This window comes from Microcebus murinus, chromosome 2 (genome assembly GCF_040939455.1).
Source record: "Microcebus murinus isolate Inina chromosome 2, M.murinus_Inina_mat1.0, whole genome shotgun sequence".
NCBI classification, from domain to species: Eukaryota; Metazoa; Chordata; class Mammalia; order Primates; family Cheirogaleidae; genus Microcebus; species Microcebus murinus.
Window position 1 is genome coordinate 104,056,411 of NC_134105.1, and position 16,358 is coordinate 104,072,768.

Consider the following 16,358-nt stretch of genomic DNA (forward strand, 5'->3'; position numbering starts at 1 on the left):
GGTTCTACAGTTATCCATATCTTTGCAAAACTATTTATTATTCATCTTTTTTGTTACAGCCATCCTAGTGAGTATGAAGTGCTATATAATTATACTTTAGGTTTGTATTTCCCTAATGACTAATGTTGTTGAGCATCTCCTCATGTACTTATTGGCCATTTATACCTTTTTTTGAGAAATGTCTATGGCCTTTGCCCTTTTTTTTTTTTTTTTTTTTGAGACAGAGTCTCACTCTGTTGCCCTGGCTACAGTGATGTGGCATCAGCCTAGCTCACAGAAACCTCAAACTCTTGGGCTCCAGCAATCCTACTGCCTCAGCCTCCTGAGTAGCTGGGACTACAAGCATGCACCACCATGCCCGGGTAATTTTTCCATTTTGAGACAGAGTCTCACTTTGTTGCCCAGGCTAGAGTGAGTGCTGTGGCGTCAGCCTAGCTCACAGCAACCTCAAACTCCTGGGCTCAAGCAATCCTGCTGCCTCAGCCTCCCGAGTAGCTGGGACTACAGGCATGCGCCACCATGCCCGGCTAATTTTTTCTACATATATATTAGTTGGCCAATTAATTTCTTTCTATTTATAGTAGAGACAGTGTCTTGCTCTTGCTCAGGCTGGTTTCAAACTCCTGACCTCGAGCAATCCGCCCGCCTCGGCCTCCCAGAGTGCTAGGATTACAGGGGTGAACTACCACACCCGGCCAAGCCTTTGCCCATTTTTGAACTGAGTTGTCTTTTTATTAAGTTGTAAGAGTTCTTTATATATTATAGATACAAGTCCTTTATCAGATAGGTAATCTACAAATATTTTCTCCCATTCTGTGGGCTGTCTTCATTTTCTTGAAGCATAGAAGTTTTTAGTTTTGACGAGGCCAAATAATATCTATTTTTCCTTTTGTTGCTTATGTTTGGTGTTACACCTAACAAATCACTACCTAAATGAAGGTCACAAAGATTTATTCCTATATTTTCTACTAAGAGTTATATAGTTTTAGTTCTTATATTCAAGTTGATAATCCATTTTGAGTTAATTTTTATGTATGGTGTGAGGTAAGGGTTCATAGTATTCTTTTTGGTAAAGATGGGGTCTCTCAGCATGTGGATTTCCAGTTGTCCTAGCACTATTTGTAGAAAAGATTATTCTTTCCCTCATTAATTGATATGGCATACTTGTCAAAAATCGGTTGACAATAAATCTAAGGGTTTATTTCTGTACTCTAAATTTTGTTCCATTGATCTATACATCTATCCTTATGCCAATACCAGAATTTCTTGATTACTGTAACTTTGTAACAAGTTTTGAAATCAGAAAGTGTTGAGACCTCCAGCTTTGTTATTTTTTTTTCTTTTTTCTTTCTTTCTCTCTTTTTCTCTCCTCTCTTGTCTCTCTCTCCTCTCTCTCTTTCTTTCTTGTTTTTTAAGACAGTCTCGCTCTATCATCCAGGCTGGAGTGCAATGGTGTCATCATACCTCACTGCAAGGACAAACACCTGGGCTCAAAAAATCCTCCTGCCTCAGCCTCCCGAGTAGCTGGGACTACAGGTGCACAAAACCACATCCAGCTATTAATAATTTTTTGCTATTTTTATTTTTTTAGGTTGTGAATACATTGCTTTTTATTTTTTTTTATTTTAGCATATTATGGGGGTACAAGTGTTAAGGTTACGGATATTACCCATGCTCCCCCTCCCCCCTCGAGTCAGAGCTTCAATCGTGTCCATCCCCCAAACGTTGAACATCTTACTTGTTGTGTTTGTATACATCCATCACCCCCTCCCCCCTCCCACCCGCCCAACACCCGATAATTATTATTCCTATATGTCCACTTAGGTGTTGATCTGTTAATACCAATTTGCTGATGAGTACATGTGGTGCTTCTTTTTCCATTCTTGAGATACTTCACTTAGTAGAATGGGTTCCAGCTCTATCCAGGAATATACAAGAGGTGCTATATCACCATTGTTTCTTAAAGCTGAGTAGTACTCCATGGTATACATATCATATTTTATTAATCCACTCATGAATTGATGGGCACTTGGGTTGTTTCCACAGCTTTGAAATTGTGAATTGTGCTGCTATAAACATTCAAGTGCAGGTGTCTTTCTTGTAGAGTGTCATTTGATCTTTTGGGTAGATGCCCAGTAGTGGGATTGCTGGATCAAATGGTAGATCCACTTGTATCTCTTTAAGGTATCTCCATATTGCTTTCCACAGAGGTTGAACTAGTTTGCAGTCCCACCAGCAGTGTAGGAGTGTTCCTATCTCTCCGCATCCATGCCAGCATTTATTGTTCAGGGACTTTTTGATAAAGGCCGTTCTCACTGGAGTTAAGTGATATCTCATTGTGGTTTTGATTTGCAATTCCCTGATGATTAGAGATGTTGAGCATTTTTTCATATGTTTGATGGCCATTATTCTGTCTTCTTTGGAAAGTTTCTGTTCATGTCCTTTGCCCATTTTTTGATGGGGTTGTTTGATTTTTTTCTGGCTGATTTTCCTGAGTTCTAAATAGATTCTAGTTATCAGCCCTTTATCGGATGTGTAGCTTGCGAAAGTTTCTCCCATTCTGTGGGTTGTCTGTTTGCTCTCTTGACAGTTTCTTTGGCTGTGCAGAAGCTTTTTAATTTGATCAGGTCCCATTTTTTAAAATTTTTATTGCTGCTGTGATTGCCTTTGAGGTTCTCTTCATAAATATTTTGCCTAGGCCAATTTCTGTCTAGAAGAGTATTTCCAACATTTTCCTCTAGAATTCTAATAGTTTCACACCTAAGGTTCAAGTCTGTCATCCAGCATGAGTTGATTTTTGTGAGGTGAAAGGTGTGGGTCTTGTTTCAGTCTTCTATATGTGGCTATCCAATTTTCCCAGCACCATTTATTGAATAAGGATTCTTTTCCCCAATGTATGTTTTTGTCTGCTTTGTCGAACATTAGTTGGCTATAAGAGGATGGTTTTATATCTGGGTCCTCTGTTCTGTTCCACTGGTCAATGTCCCTGTTCTTGTGCCAGTATCATGCTGTTTTAATGACGATAGGCTTGTAATATAGTTTGAAGTCTGGTAAACTGATACCTCCTATTTTGTTTTTATTGCCTAGGATTGATTTTGCTATACAGGGCCTTCTCTGGTTCCATATGAAGTGTAAAATTATTTTTTCTGTATCTGTGAAAAATGATGATGGTATTTTGATAGGGATTGCATTGACTCTATAGGTCACTTTGGGTAGTATAGACATTTTAACAATGTTGGTTCTGCCACCCCATGAGCATGGTATATTCTTCCATCTGTTTATGTTCTCTGCTATTTCCTTCTTCAGTGTTTCATAGTTCTCCCTGTAGAGGTCTTTTACCTCCTTAGTTAAATATATTCCAAGATACTTTATTTTCTTTGTTGCTACTTTGAAGGGAATTGAGTCTTTGATTTGGTTCTCACTTTTACTGTTGTTGGCGTATATGAATGCCTCTGATTTGTGTGTATTGATTTTGTATCCTGAGACTTTACCAAATTCATTTATCAATTCAAGGAGTCTCCTGGTTGAATCCTTTAGGTATAATATCATGTCATCAGCAAAGAGTGAGAGTTTGATCTCTTCTGCTCCCATTTGGATGCCCTTAATTCCACTCTCTTGTCTGATTGCTGTAGCGAGGACTTCCAGCACTATGTTGAATAGAACTGGTGATAGTGGGCAACCTTGTCTTGTTCCAGTTCTAAGTGGGAATGCTTTCAATTTTTCCCCATTCAGTATGGTATTGGCTGTGTGTTTGTCATATATGGCTTGTATCATTTTTAGGTAAGCCCCGTGTATACCTATTTTGTTAAGCATTCTTATCATAAAAGGGTGTTGAATTTTGTCAAATGCTTTTCCTGCGTCTATTGAGAGGATCGTATGGTCTTTGTTTCTGCTTCTGTTTATACGATGAATTACATTTATAGATTTGTGTATGTTGAACCATCCCTGCATCCCTGGGATGAAGCCCACTTGGTTGTGATAGATTATTTTCTTGACAAGCACCTGGATTCGACTGGCTAGGATTTTGTTGAGAATTTTTGCATCTATATTCATAATGGATATTGGTCTATAGTTTTCTTTTCTTGTTGCATCCTTTCCTGGTTTTGGTATCAAGGTTATGCTCGCTTCAGAAAATGTGTTGGGGAGTATTCCGTCCTTCTCGATGTTGTGGAATGATTTCTGCAGGGTAGGCACCAGTTCTTCGTTGTAGGTGTGGTAAAATTCGGGTGTGAAACCATCTGGTCAAGGACTTTTCTTTTTAGCAAAGTTTTTTATTGCTGTTTCAATTTCAGTACTTGATATTGGTCTGTTCAGGAATTCTATTTCTTCCTGGCTGAGCCTAGGGAGGCTGTGTGTTTCTAAGAAATTGTCCATTTCCTCCACATTTTCCAGTTTGTGTACATAGAGGTTTTTGTAGCATTCATGAATTATATCTTGTATCTCTGTGGCATCTGTTGTAATTTCTCCCTTATTGTTCCTGATGGAGCTTATTAGAGATTTTTCTTTTCTGCTTTTCATTAGTCTAGCCAAAGGTGTGTCAATTTTGTTTATTTTTTCAAACAAGTAACTTTTTGTTTTGTTAATCTTCTGTATAGTTTCCCTGTTGTCAATTTCATTTAGTTCTGATTTGATCTTAATGATTTCACTTCTTCTGCTGGGTTTGGGGTTGGTCTGTTCTTCCTTTTCTAGCTCTTTGAGACGATTCATTATGTTGTCTATTTTGATCTTTTAGACTTTTGGATATAGGCATTTATAGAAATAAACTTTCCTCTCAGGACAGATTTAGCTGTGTCCCACAGGTTTTGATAACTTATGTCTCCTTTGTCATTTAGTTCGAAGAATCTTCCGATTTCCATTTTGATTTCCTCGTTTATGACATGGTCATTCAGCAGAAGGTTGTTTAGTTTCCATGACTTTGTGTAGAAATCAGAGTTCCTGTTAGGGTTGATTTCTACTTTCATTCCACTGTGATCTGAAAAGATACATGGTACAATTTCTATTTTTTTAAATTGTTTGAGACGTGCTTTGTGTCCTAGTATATGGTCAATCTTAGAGAATGACCCATGAGCTGATGAGAAGAACGTATATTCAGTGGTTTGGGGGTAGAATGTCCTGTAAATGTCAGTTAGGCCCATTTGTTCTAGCGTTCCGCTTAAGTCCATTATTTCTTTGTTGATTTTTTTGTTTGAAGGATCTATCCTGTGCTGTCAGTGGGGTGGTAAAGTCTCCGACTATTATGGTGTTGTTCTTTATCCATTTATTTAGATCAAGTAGAGTGTGCTTTATGAATCTGGGTGTACCAGGGTTGGGTGCATATATATTTAGAATTGTTATGTCTTCTTGTTGAACTATATGCTTCACCATTATGTAGTGACCTTCTTTGTCTTTTATTACTTTTGTTGATTTAAAAACTAAGTTATCTGTAATCAGCACTGCCACACCAGCTATCTTTTGGCTTCTGTTTGTTTGAAATATTGTTCTCAACCCCTTTACCTTTAGTCTGCATCCTTGCAGGTTAGATGTGATTCCTGAAGGCAGCAGACACTTGGCTTGCATTTTTTACCCATTCGGCCAGCCTATGCCTCTTGAGCGGGGAGTTCAAGCCATTCACATTTATTGAGATAACTGATAGGTGGGGCAGATTTATGTTCATTATGTTGGGTTGAACTCTGTTGCTTTGTTTTCTCTCTTGAGACATTGTGGTTTCTGGGCTTTGATCTTTAGCTTTTGAGTAGATTTACATTCGTTAGTGTTTATTGTGCTGATCCGTAGGTAACGCTGTTTTGAGTACTTCTTGAAAGGCTGGTCTTGTCTTGGTGAATTCCCTCAGTCTTTGCTTATCTGAGAATGTCTGGGTTTCTCCTTTGTATACAAAACTTAGTTTTGCAGGGAATAAGATTCTAGGCTGGGCATTATTCCGTTTCAGAAGAGTGAGAATGGGGCCCCAGTCTCTCCTTGCTTGTAAAGTTTCAGTAGAGAAATCTGGCATTATTCAGATTGGCTTTCCTTTGTATGTAACTTGCTTCTTTCACCTTACAGCTAGTAGAAGGGCCTCTTCAGTTGATATTTTGGTCAGTCTGATGACTGCATGTCTTGACAGCTTCCTGTTTGCATTGAATCTCCCAGGGGTCCTCTGAGTTTCTTGAACTTGTATATCAAGATTTTTAGCAAGGCCTGGGAAATTTTCCTCTATTGTATCTTCAAATAGCTTATCCAACCCTTGAGTGTTTTCTTCTTTCCCTTTGGGTAACCCTGTAACTCTCACATTAGGTTTCTTCACATAATCCCATATGTCTGATAGGCTTTGATCTTTTCTCTTGTTTCTCTGCTCTATCTCTGCGACTGATTTATTTAATTGGAGGGTGTTATCTTCAATCTCTGAGATTCTTTCTTCTGTTTGATCTACCCTGTTCTTGAGGCTTTCCACTGTGTTTTGTAGTTCCCTGAATTGATTCTTCATTTCCAGTTCGGTTAGACTTTTCTTCATTGCTTCAATTTCTTCAGTGAATTTTTGTTCCAGGTCTTGGAGTCTTTTTGCGTTTTGTGTTGATTATCCAGTTTTTGTTGCAACTCCTTGAATTTTCTTAAGATCCATGCTCGAAATTCTTCTTCTGTCATTTTAGTGGTCTGGTTTTGGTTGGTGTCCATTTCTAAGGGGCTGGTATTCCTGTTTGGGGGTGTGCTTTCCATTTGAGTTTTCATATTTCCAGAGTTCCTTCACTGATTTCTTCCCATCTGGATCAGTTGTTGCTTCTTTCCTTTAGGTTTTCGTTTGGGTAATGACACACCCTGTTTAGTCTCTGAGCCAGTAGGTGGTGTTTGTGGGTGAGATTCAACCACACCCTGTATGATGAGTCAGTAGATGCTATGAAAAGGGTGTGCAGAATGTCCTCCCTGTCAGTAGGTGGCGCTTGCTCAAAGGAGCAGGCTACACTGTTGTTTTTGTGTCCTGTAACCAGCTCTTGTTCCTCTGGAGAGGCACTCTAGTGCCTCAGGTGGTGGGTGGGGTTCTGGAACTTCCAGGTGTCCTTATTCTCCATCTCAGTGAGGGCTGGTCTTGGTCTGAGTCTGGGCAGAGCTGGGTTGGTTAAGCCTGCCCTCAGGCACCACAAATGCTCTTAGTAGGGGTCAAAGTTCTGTTCTCTGCTTCCAGGAAAAGCTGTCAGGGAGGGGCTGGAATGGCCCCACTCAGTCAGAAAGTCTATGTGTGGGGGTGGGGCTGTCTGAGACCTGCAGTCTGGAGCAGGCCTCACTCCTTTCCACCGTCCCCAACCCCGAGGCTTCTCCTGGGCCTCTGCCAGCAGGCCAGACCTCATGCCACCGGATCTCCCCTGGGTGTGATGCAGGCCGGGAGGTTCCCTGCACAGGGTTGCCACCTGGGCTGGGCCAATTTTTTGCTATTTTTAGTAAAGCCGGGGTATCGCTCTTGCTCAGGCTAGTCTTGAACTCCTGAGCTCATGTGATCCTCCTGCCTCAGCCTCCCAGAGTGCTAGAATTACGGACATGAGCCACCACCCCTGGCCTGTTTGTTCTTTTTCAAGATTGTTTTGGCCATTCTGGGCCAATTTCTACATTAATTTTAGGATTAGTTTTGTCATTTCCACAAAAATGGCAGGTGGGATTTGGATAGGGATTATGTTAAATCTATAGATCAATTTGGGAAGGTCTCTCTAGACTATATGGTATCAACTTCCTAAAAGGTTTCTGTTTACTCTCTTGCTCTACTATAGTCCATGTCCGACATTTTAACCAAACGGATTTTTGTTTGTTTATTTAAAGAGTCTCACTCTGTCACCCAGATGGGAATACAGTGGCCTGGTGATAGCTCACTGTAACCTCAAACTCCTGGGCTCTGAGTAGCTAGGACTACAGGCATATATCACCATAATAATTATTAATTTTTTTGTGTGTGTGTATAGAGACAAAGTCTTGCTATGTTGCTCAGGCTGGTCTCAAACTTCTGGCTTCAAGTGATCCTTCCGCCTCAGCCTCCCAAAGTGCTAAGATTACAGGCATGAGCCAGCCAGCCTTCTCACCCTTTTCAACCTGAGCACCAACTAAATTACTCCATTTGACTTTCTCAGTGACATAGAGTTATAATGTTTACCTGGAAGGAATCCATGCAGACTGGACTGGAAGCCAGTTCCTCATCTACTGCATGCAACTTCTCCATGAAAGCACTGTCCTTGGTCTGTTTTGGCTTTGGAGGAGGCGGGGGCCCCATGGGTACTACCTCAGCACTGATGTGCCTGACAGCAGGTGTAGTAACTTTCTCAGCCTGATTAAAAGAAGCATTGTGTTAAAAAAAAAACAAAAAAAAAAAACGAAGGAGGGAAGGGAAGAAAGGAAGGGAAGGAAGGAAGGAAGAGAGAAAGCAAGAAAAGGAAAAAGAGAGAAAGAAAAAGAGGAAGGTCTTCCACATGCTACTGACCTTTTCTAATCTAGATAGAAGTACATAAAAACAAAGAGAATCACTCCAGATAAATAATCTACTTATACAGTTAAATAATCTACTTTTACAGTTCTATCTAAAATCTCTTTTGTATAATGCTGATTTACCTCTGATAATATGCCACTCTCCTCATCTGTTTCAGTCATTTCAGAAGACTGCCTCAATCTGGATTTCTTTGCCCCACGTGGAGATGATGCAGTACTTTCAACATCACTTTCCAATAAGCTCTATAAAACAAATCCATCTCACTTTTATATTTATGCCTCTACCTCCATTCCTTGGAGTTTAAAGTATCTCAGTAGAATGAATCACAAAATTCAATCACTCAATTAGTTAGAGTAAGAAAAAATAAAATTTAAATAGATATCCTAAAGGTAGAAGCAGAGATCAGATCACTATCCTCATCTGCATCATAGATGGTGAAAGTATAAGGCATTAGTCTAAAATCCTTTTAAAAACAATTCAAAGAACATGTTAAGGAACAAGTTATACTCTAGAACCAAGTGAAGAAAAAGACGAAAGAGAGATAAAATATAAAGATTAAAAAATCATACAGATATGGCAAGGGTCAAAAAAATAAAGTTAAAAAATTAAAAAGAGAAACAAGTCAAAGAATATATGAATATATTAACAAAGTAATGAAAATGAACAAACTATAGTTAAAAGCAACAGTATAGGTGACTATCAAAAGCATAATGTTGAACAAAGGGCAGGAACAAAAGAACACATATACATAATGGGTCCATTTATATAACGTTCAGAAACAATAAAAATTAAACTAGTGTGTAGAGATGCATAATTGATACAAGTATAAAGAAAAGCAAGAAAATAATTACCAAAAAGTCAGGATAGTGATTATCTTTAGGGGCAGATAAGTTATTGTGATTGGGAAAGGCATACAGTGGATGTCCCAGTAACGTTATATTTCTTGATTTTACTGGAAGTTCCATGATTTTTAAAGATAATATAATTACAAAATTATAATATAATGCATTACAATTATTTAAGCAGTGTATTTTTATTCTATGCACACTTCCATGTTACATGATGTATTTCTTAAGTTAAAAAATTAACTTAAGAAATTAGTTATGAAGAGGAGAAAAACACCTCAAAACAAAGAAATAAACTGAAAAAGGAACCATATCTCAATTCTCTCCATAGAACAAGTGACATTACTAAAGAAGCAAAGTATACCCTGCCTTACTAAGCCAAATTAAGACAAATATTACCAACTAACACTCACTCACCTCTTCAGCAGTCTCATCTTCTTCTTCATCATCTGGCTGGTACTCTTCATCTGAGGAATCATCTTCTTCAAGATGGATATCCACAAACTGAGGAGGCTACATTAGTACAATTAGAAAGAAATGAAGTAATGGGAAACACAAATCATACATATTTGGAAAATAAGAGGAAAAAAGCAGGCCAGGAAAAAAAAGTCCTAAGAACATAACGTGCAGCTAAAGCAAATAACAAGAGGCAGGGATTAAAGTGATTCCATGAGATGCAAACCTAAGAGTAATGAAAAAAAAAAAAAAACAAAGCTGCAATTAAAAAAAAGATAGGTCAAAAAATGTTAACAAATAGGAAGTACTTAAGTTTCAAACCGGATGAAGTCTTTCTGGAAAAGAATAACAATTACCTCTTCCAAGTTTACCTTAATTTCATTGGCCTTCTTAATTGGTGAAATATTCCATGTTGGAATTACCTACCAACAAAGAATATAAATAATTAAGTTGTCTTAACTGAAACAGGTTGTTTTTCATTTTTACTTCCTCTTTACCATCACAAAGTACCATCTACCTAACAAGTAGCTGCAGTAATCTGCAGATTTTGATTTTCAAATCCTTGTCAGAGCTAGACAGAAGAAAAACAGGGAGCTGGTGTGGCTGCTCATGCCTGTAAACCTAGCACTCTGGGAGACTACAGCATGAGAATCACTTCAGGTCAGGAATTCAAGAATAGCCAGAGCAAGGGTGAGACCCCATCTCTACTAAAAATAGAAAAACTTAGCTGGGCGTGGTGGCATGTGCCTTAAGAGGCTGAGGCAGGAGATCACTTAAGTCCAGAAATTTGAGGTTGCAGTGAGCTATGATCCCCCACTGTACTCCACCTTGGGTGACAGAGGGAGACCCTGTCTCAAGGAAAGAAAACAAAAATCTACATAAACCTAAGATACTATAGATTACAGTAGCCTATTGACATCAATTTTTTTTGAAGAGACAGCATCCTGCTCTATCACCCAGGCTGGAGTGCTGTGGCCTAATCATAGCTCACTATAAACTTGATCTCTGGGGCTCAAGTGATCTTCTCACCTTAGCCTCCCAAGTAGCTGGACTACAGATGCATGCCAAAAAAAACCAGCTAATCTTTTTATTAATAGTTTTTTGTAGAGATGGAGCCTCACTATGATACCCAGGCTGGTCCTTTAACTTCTGGCCTCAAGCTGGCCTCCCAAAGTGCTGGGATTATAGGTACAAACCACTGTGCTCAGCCCAATTTTTTTAATCAATTATATAAACCCATCATAAGTATGCCTCCAAAAAGCCAGCCATGAAAAACTCTTATGGAAGGATTTAGGGGTGAAGTGTCATGTTATCCACACTTACTTTCAAATAGTACAGGAAAAAACGATAGATACAAAGAGATATAAAGCAAATATGGCAAAATGTTTCTCCAGGAATCTATTATAGAATTATTATAATATTCTTTCAACTTTTTGTGTGTTTGAAAATCTTTGTAATTGAGGTACGCAAAATGTTTTTATAGAATTTTTTTAAAGTTCTTACATATTGCTGATAAAATGCCATTGAAGATGTACAATTTCTTTATCATTTAACTGTAAGCCAACCAAAATCCCCTTATGAACAAAAGCCAACTGTCCATTAGGTTCTGTCTCTACAACCAGCCTTAGGTTTTCATGTCTTCTCATAAGCTCTGCTATTCTCTGACCAATCATCTTGCTCTATGTAGCTGGAACCAATGTAGGGTAAAGGCAATGATGCAATTCAGGTCCGTTACCCTTTCCCACGGCTATTTCTGAACCAATCAGTTTCCCTACTGCCAGGCCAGGGATGGTGGCTGGGTGTAATCCTAGCATTCTGGGAGGCCGAGGCAGGCGGATTGCTCGAGATCAGGAGTTTGAAACCAGCCTGAGCAAGAGCGAGACCCAAGACCCCGTCTCTACTATAAATAGAAAGAAATTAACTGGCCAACTAATACATATAGAAAAAATTAGCCGGGCATGGTGGCGCATGCCTGTAGTCCCAGCCACTTGGGAGGCTGAGGCAGGAGGATTGTTTGAGCCCAGGAGTTGGACCTTGGTTGCTGTGACCTAGGCTGACACCACGGCACTCACTTTAGCCTGGGCAACAAAACTAGACTCTGTCTCAAAAAAAAAAGTTTCCCTACTGCCAAATTCATCAGAAAGGCAAGCCAGCCTTTAGAAGTATATTGGAGTAAGTCTATTAAGTATCATGAAGTGAGAGACCTAGATTCTAACACTTGCTCTCCCACATAAACTATAGTCTTGGGTGGCCCAATTTCTCTATACCTACATTCATGGGGAATAAACATAATCCAGAGCCTGATTTGGATCTCCTTTGTTTTTATTCTCAAATTAAATATAGAATTAATGTTAATTATACCCTACAGGTCAAGTAGACTTAACAGAACTTCCATCTCATTGATGACTGGTTTCAGCCATCAATAAGATGAGCTACCACAGGTTCATTTGGGGTTTTTTTTGAGACAGAGTCTCACTCTGTTGACTGGGCTAGAGTGCCAAGGTGTCAGCCTAGCTCACAGAAACCTCAAACATCTGGGCTCAAGCGATCCTACTGCCTCAGCCTCCCGAGTAGCTGGGACTACAAGTACACGCCACCATATCTGGCTAATTTTTTTTTCTATTTTCAGTTGCCCAGCTAATTTTTTTTTCTATTTTCAGTAGAGAGGGGGTCTTGCTCTTGCTCAGGCTGGTCCTGAACTCCTGAGCTCAAGTGATTCTCCCGCCTCAGCATTCCAGAGTGCTAGGATTACAGGCATGAGCCACAATGCCCAGCTCCACAGGTTCATTTGTGATTACCTCCTGGAGAAAAATAAAATTTCAATTTATGCAACAAGGGTTAGTCAACTAGACAAAAAATATGATGTGAATGCCAAAAATAAGGCCAATGCAACCTTAGATTGCATTAAGAGAAATATGGAATTGGGAACAGTAGGGCCATAATCTAACTTTACACTAGTTAAACCACATTTGGTTCAGTAGATTCCATTATGGGCATATTTTTATTTTTATGTATTTTTATGTTTTTGAGACAAGGCCTTGGTCTGTTGCCCTGGCTACAGTTCAGTGGTGTCATCATAGCTCACTGTAACCGCAAACTCCTCAAGCACAAGCAATCCTCCTGCCTCAGTCTCCTGAATAGCTGGGAGTACAGGCATGTGCTACCACACCCAGCTAATTTTGCTATATTTTGTAGAAATGGGGTCTTGCTCTCACTCATGTTGGTCTGGAACTCCTGGCCTCAAGCAATCCTCCTGCCTTGGCCTCCCAGATGGTCATATTTTTATAGGAGCTTGAGCGAGAATGAGACCCTGTCACTACAAAAAATAGAAAAATGAGCCCTGTGTGGTGGTGCATGCGTGTAGTCCCAGATACTTCAGAAGCTGAGGCAGGAAGATCGCTTGAGCCCAGGAGTTTGAGATTACAGTGAGCTATGATGACACCACTGTAGTCTAGCCAGTGCAACAGAGTAAGACCCTGCCTCAAAAGACATAACATAACAAAAATAAAATTAATAAAATAAATTAAAAGATACGGACAAACTAGACACACTCAGAAGAAAAGAATCAGATAGGTAAGAGTAGTGAAAGCCTGGACATGTGAAAAATAATAAGAAATTGGGAGGGGGGAAAAGAATGTTAAGAAACGAGATACTAGTTTCCTTGAACTACAGGAAAGGTCATGTGGAAGAGTAACATGTTCCAAGGAATATAAGCAGGACAAACAGACAAAACTACAATATGTATTTTTGGGTCCGTAAGGCAAATCTTCCTTACTATCAGAGATAGAATGTACTTCCTCAGGACTATCACCTCCCTTGTCACAGAAGGTAAGCACAAATTGGACAAGTGTTTGTTAAGAAGGATACAGCATGGTTTCAAACATCAAGGAGCCTGCTGTACCAGAATACTTCAGAAGTCTTCAACTGGTTTTCATACTTTACTGTGCAAAAGACTAAACTGTTGTGTTTTCAACAATGCATATTCTCAGGCCTCACCCATGGGTCTTGATTCTTAGGTCTGAGGTGGGCCCAAAAGTGTGGGACCCCTGAGGGACCTCACAACAAGGTGATTTTGATGCAAGTGGTCCTTGGAACTCACTTTGAAAAATACTAGTCCAAACACTTTGCCACATATGTTGTAACATGAATAGAAAAACTGGATTCACTCACTGATATAACTATTCCAAATGGTTATCTTATCTATCTAGCAATTCCAAAAAGCAATACTTCACATCAACTAAAGTAAAAATAAACAATGATAATGATTTCACATATTGTACCCCTACTTGTCTTTTACAAATATTTCTTTAAAGAGGTGAACCCAGGCCGGGCGCAGTGGCTTACGCCTGTAATCCTAGAACTTTGGGAGCCTGAGGAGGGCGGATCGTTTGAGCTCAGGAGTTTGAGACCAGCCTGAACAAGAGAGAGACCCCATCTCTACTAAAAAAATAGAAAGAAATTAGCTGGACAACTAAAAGTATATACAGAAAAAATTAGCTGGATATGGTGGCATGAGCCTGTAGTCCCAGCTACTCAGAATGCTGAGAGAGTAGGAGGATCAGGAGCTACTCGGGAGGCTGAGGCAGTAGGAGGATCCAGCAGTACCAGGAGTTTGAGGATGCTGTGAGCTATGCTGACACCATGACACTCTAGCCCAAGCAATAGCGTGAGACTCTGCCTTAAAAAAAAAAGAGGTGACTCACACCACAATCTTTCTCATACTTTTTCCCTACAAGTGACCTGAAATCATATACTATTTACCAAGGTAAATAAAAAACAAAAAAGAACACTTACCACTCCTTTCTCCACTACTTCCTTCAGTTTAGAGCGTGTCATTTTAGGCTCCTAAGCAGAGGGAAATATAAAGAAAATAATTAATAAAAATCTCCATGTAATGTTAACTTTACCCCCAGCTGTCAAACTGTTTACAAACTCCCAAGTAACCTCTACACTGGTCAGTCTACAGATAACTCTGTTCTATGACATTAAAAGAGTGATAATCAACTACTTACAAACATTGGCATGTCTTCTGTCTCACTGATGGCTGCTTTCATCATAGCTACCACATGTTCATTTGTGATTACTTCCTGAAGAAAGACGAAATTTCACTTTATGCAATAAGAGTTTGTCACCTAGACAATACTCATCTCTGTGTAACTCTGCTAGACCTATATGGAAAATAAATGAGAGCTCTATACTCAAATAGCTTCAGATCAGGTAAAGCAAGGCAACTGAAAGCAAAGAAGGCAGAAACAAGTTTTGGACAGAAGAACACAGCTTCAAACAATGTAGCAGCAAATGAACCAATTTCATTAGCTACTATTAATACTAGGAACAAGATTAGCTCATATAAAAAGAGATCCTGAGGTAACTAATTATATGTTTAAGAGAAAAAGTAACAATAGCAAAGGCTCTGCAAATAGCTGTGTTGCTACATATCAAGAATAGTATTTACAGATGTTCAAAGTACTATAAATTGTTAACTGGCATCTTCTCAGACATATGAACCCACAAAAGAGTAAATACACTATGAACAGTATCATCTTTGAATCTACTAACCAAAAAAGTAAACAATCAAATAAGTGGAAGGAAGCAGAGAAACAGTTTACCTTCCCATGTTCAGATATCAAACTTGTGCTGAGTGCAAGGATAAAGCTATCTTAAATACATAAAATGTACATATTTAAATTGGTAATTCACCTACCAAGAGTCAAGAATTTGCTGAGTATTTTAATTTACTTCCCATGGAAAATTTCCTGTCTCATTACACAGCTGCCCTAGTCTTACTCACATGAAGGATGTTTCGTACATTCACTGCTGTTAGGTTGTGCTGCTTGGCACCATCCTCTAAGGTACGGTCAAGCATGTCGTCCAGTTTCAGATCATAACCCAAGGTCCTTTCTTGACCCCTTCCATCTCGTTTCCTCTTGGTACCCTTTTTCTTTTTTCTCCTTTTCTCACTTTCTTCATTGTCTTGGTCTTCTGCAAATAAATCAAGAGCATCACCAGAATCGCCAAAACAGCTGCTCTAGGAACTGAACCCAAAAAGCCAACGGTAAAAGAAAATCAAGCTGCCAGCTGTCTGGCCCTGAAAATCAAAGACTATGTGATATGACAGTGGTGGTTTGACAGTGGAGTTGGTAATGGTACAGCAGTACTACCAATAGCCAACGTTCACTGAATATTTATTTTATGTCAGGCACTCTTCTACACATGTTGTACATATTAATTCACTTACTCCTGTGAGTAACAACCCAGTGAGGTGGGCACTATTATTTTTGCCACTGTATAGATGAGGAAACTGAGGCAGGGGGGTTAAGAAACTTACCCAAGAGCCAATAAGTGATAGAGTTGTGTTTTAAAGCAAAAGACCCAGCCTAGGCAATAGCAAGAGCCCGTCTCTATAAAATACTTTTTAAAATTAGCCAGGTATGGTGGTGCACGCCTGTAGCCCCACCTACTTGGGAGGCCAAGGCAGAAGGATCACTTCAGCCCAGGAGTTCAAGACCAGTTCAGGGCAACACAGTGAGACTTTGTCTCTACAAAACATTTCAAAATCAGCTGGATATGGTGGTGCATGCCTCCAGTCCTCTACAATATAATGGGATGCATCTTAATAA

The 16,358-nt window shown here is 39.4% G+C and overlaps 1 protein-coding gene across 13 annotated transcripts in view; it reads right to left on the bottom strand.

Moving 5' to 3' along the window:
• The window catches only part of GON4L (gon-4 like), a 94,377-nt gene that overhangs the window by 48,132 nt on the left and 29,887 nt on the right, over window positions 1-16,358 (bottom strand). For 6 of the 13 annotated variants that reach the window (XM_076000217.1, XM_012767812.2, XM_012767810.2 and 3 more), the window contains exons 4-10: window positions 15,530-15,720; window positions 14,751-14,825; window positions 14,533-14,583; window positions 10,095-10,160; window positions 9,700-9,795; window positions 8,560-8,679; window positions 8,108-8,278 (exon numbers count right to left, since the gene is read on the bottom strand). In XM_076000217.1, the coding sequence (XP_075856332.1) occupies window positions 8,108-8,278; window positions 8,560-8,679; window positions 9,700-9,795; window positions 10,095-10,160; window positions 14,533-14,583; window positions 14,751-14,825; window positions 15,530-15,720 (770 nt within the window). Of the gene's footprint in view, window positions 1-8,107; window positions 8,279-8,559; window positions 8,680-9,699; window positions 9,796-10,094; window positions 10,161-14,532; window positions 14,584-14,750; window positions 14,826-15,529; window positions 15,721-16,358 lie in introns of those variants that run through there. The other 7 variants (XM_020285146.2, XM_012767813.2, XM_076000220.1 and 4 more) reach the window with 4 other exon arrangements.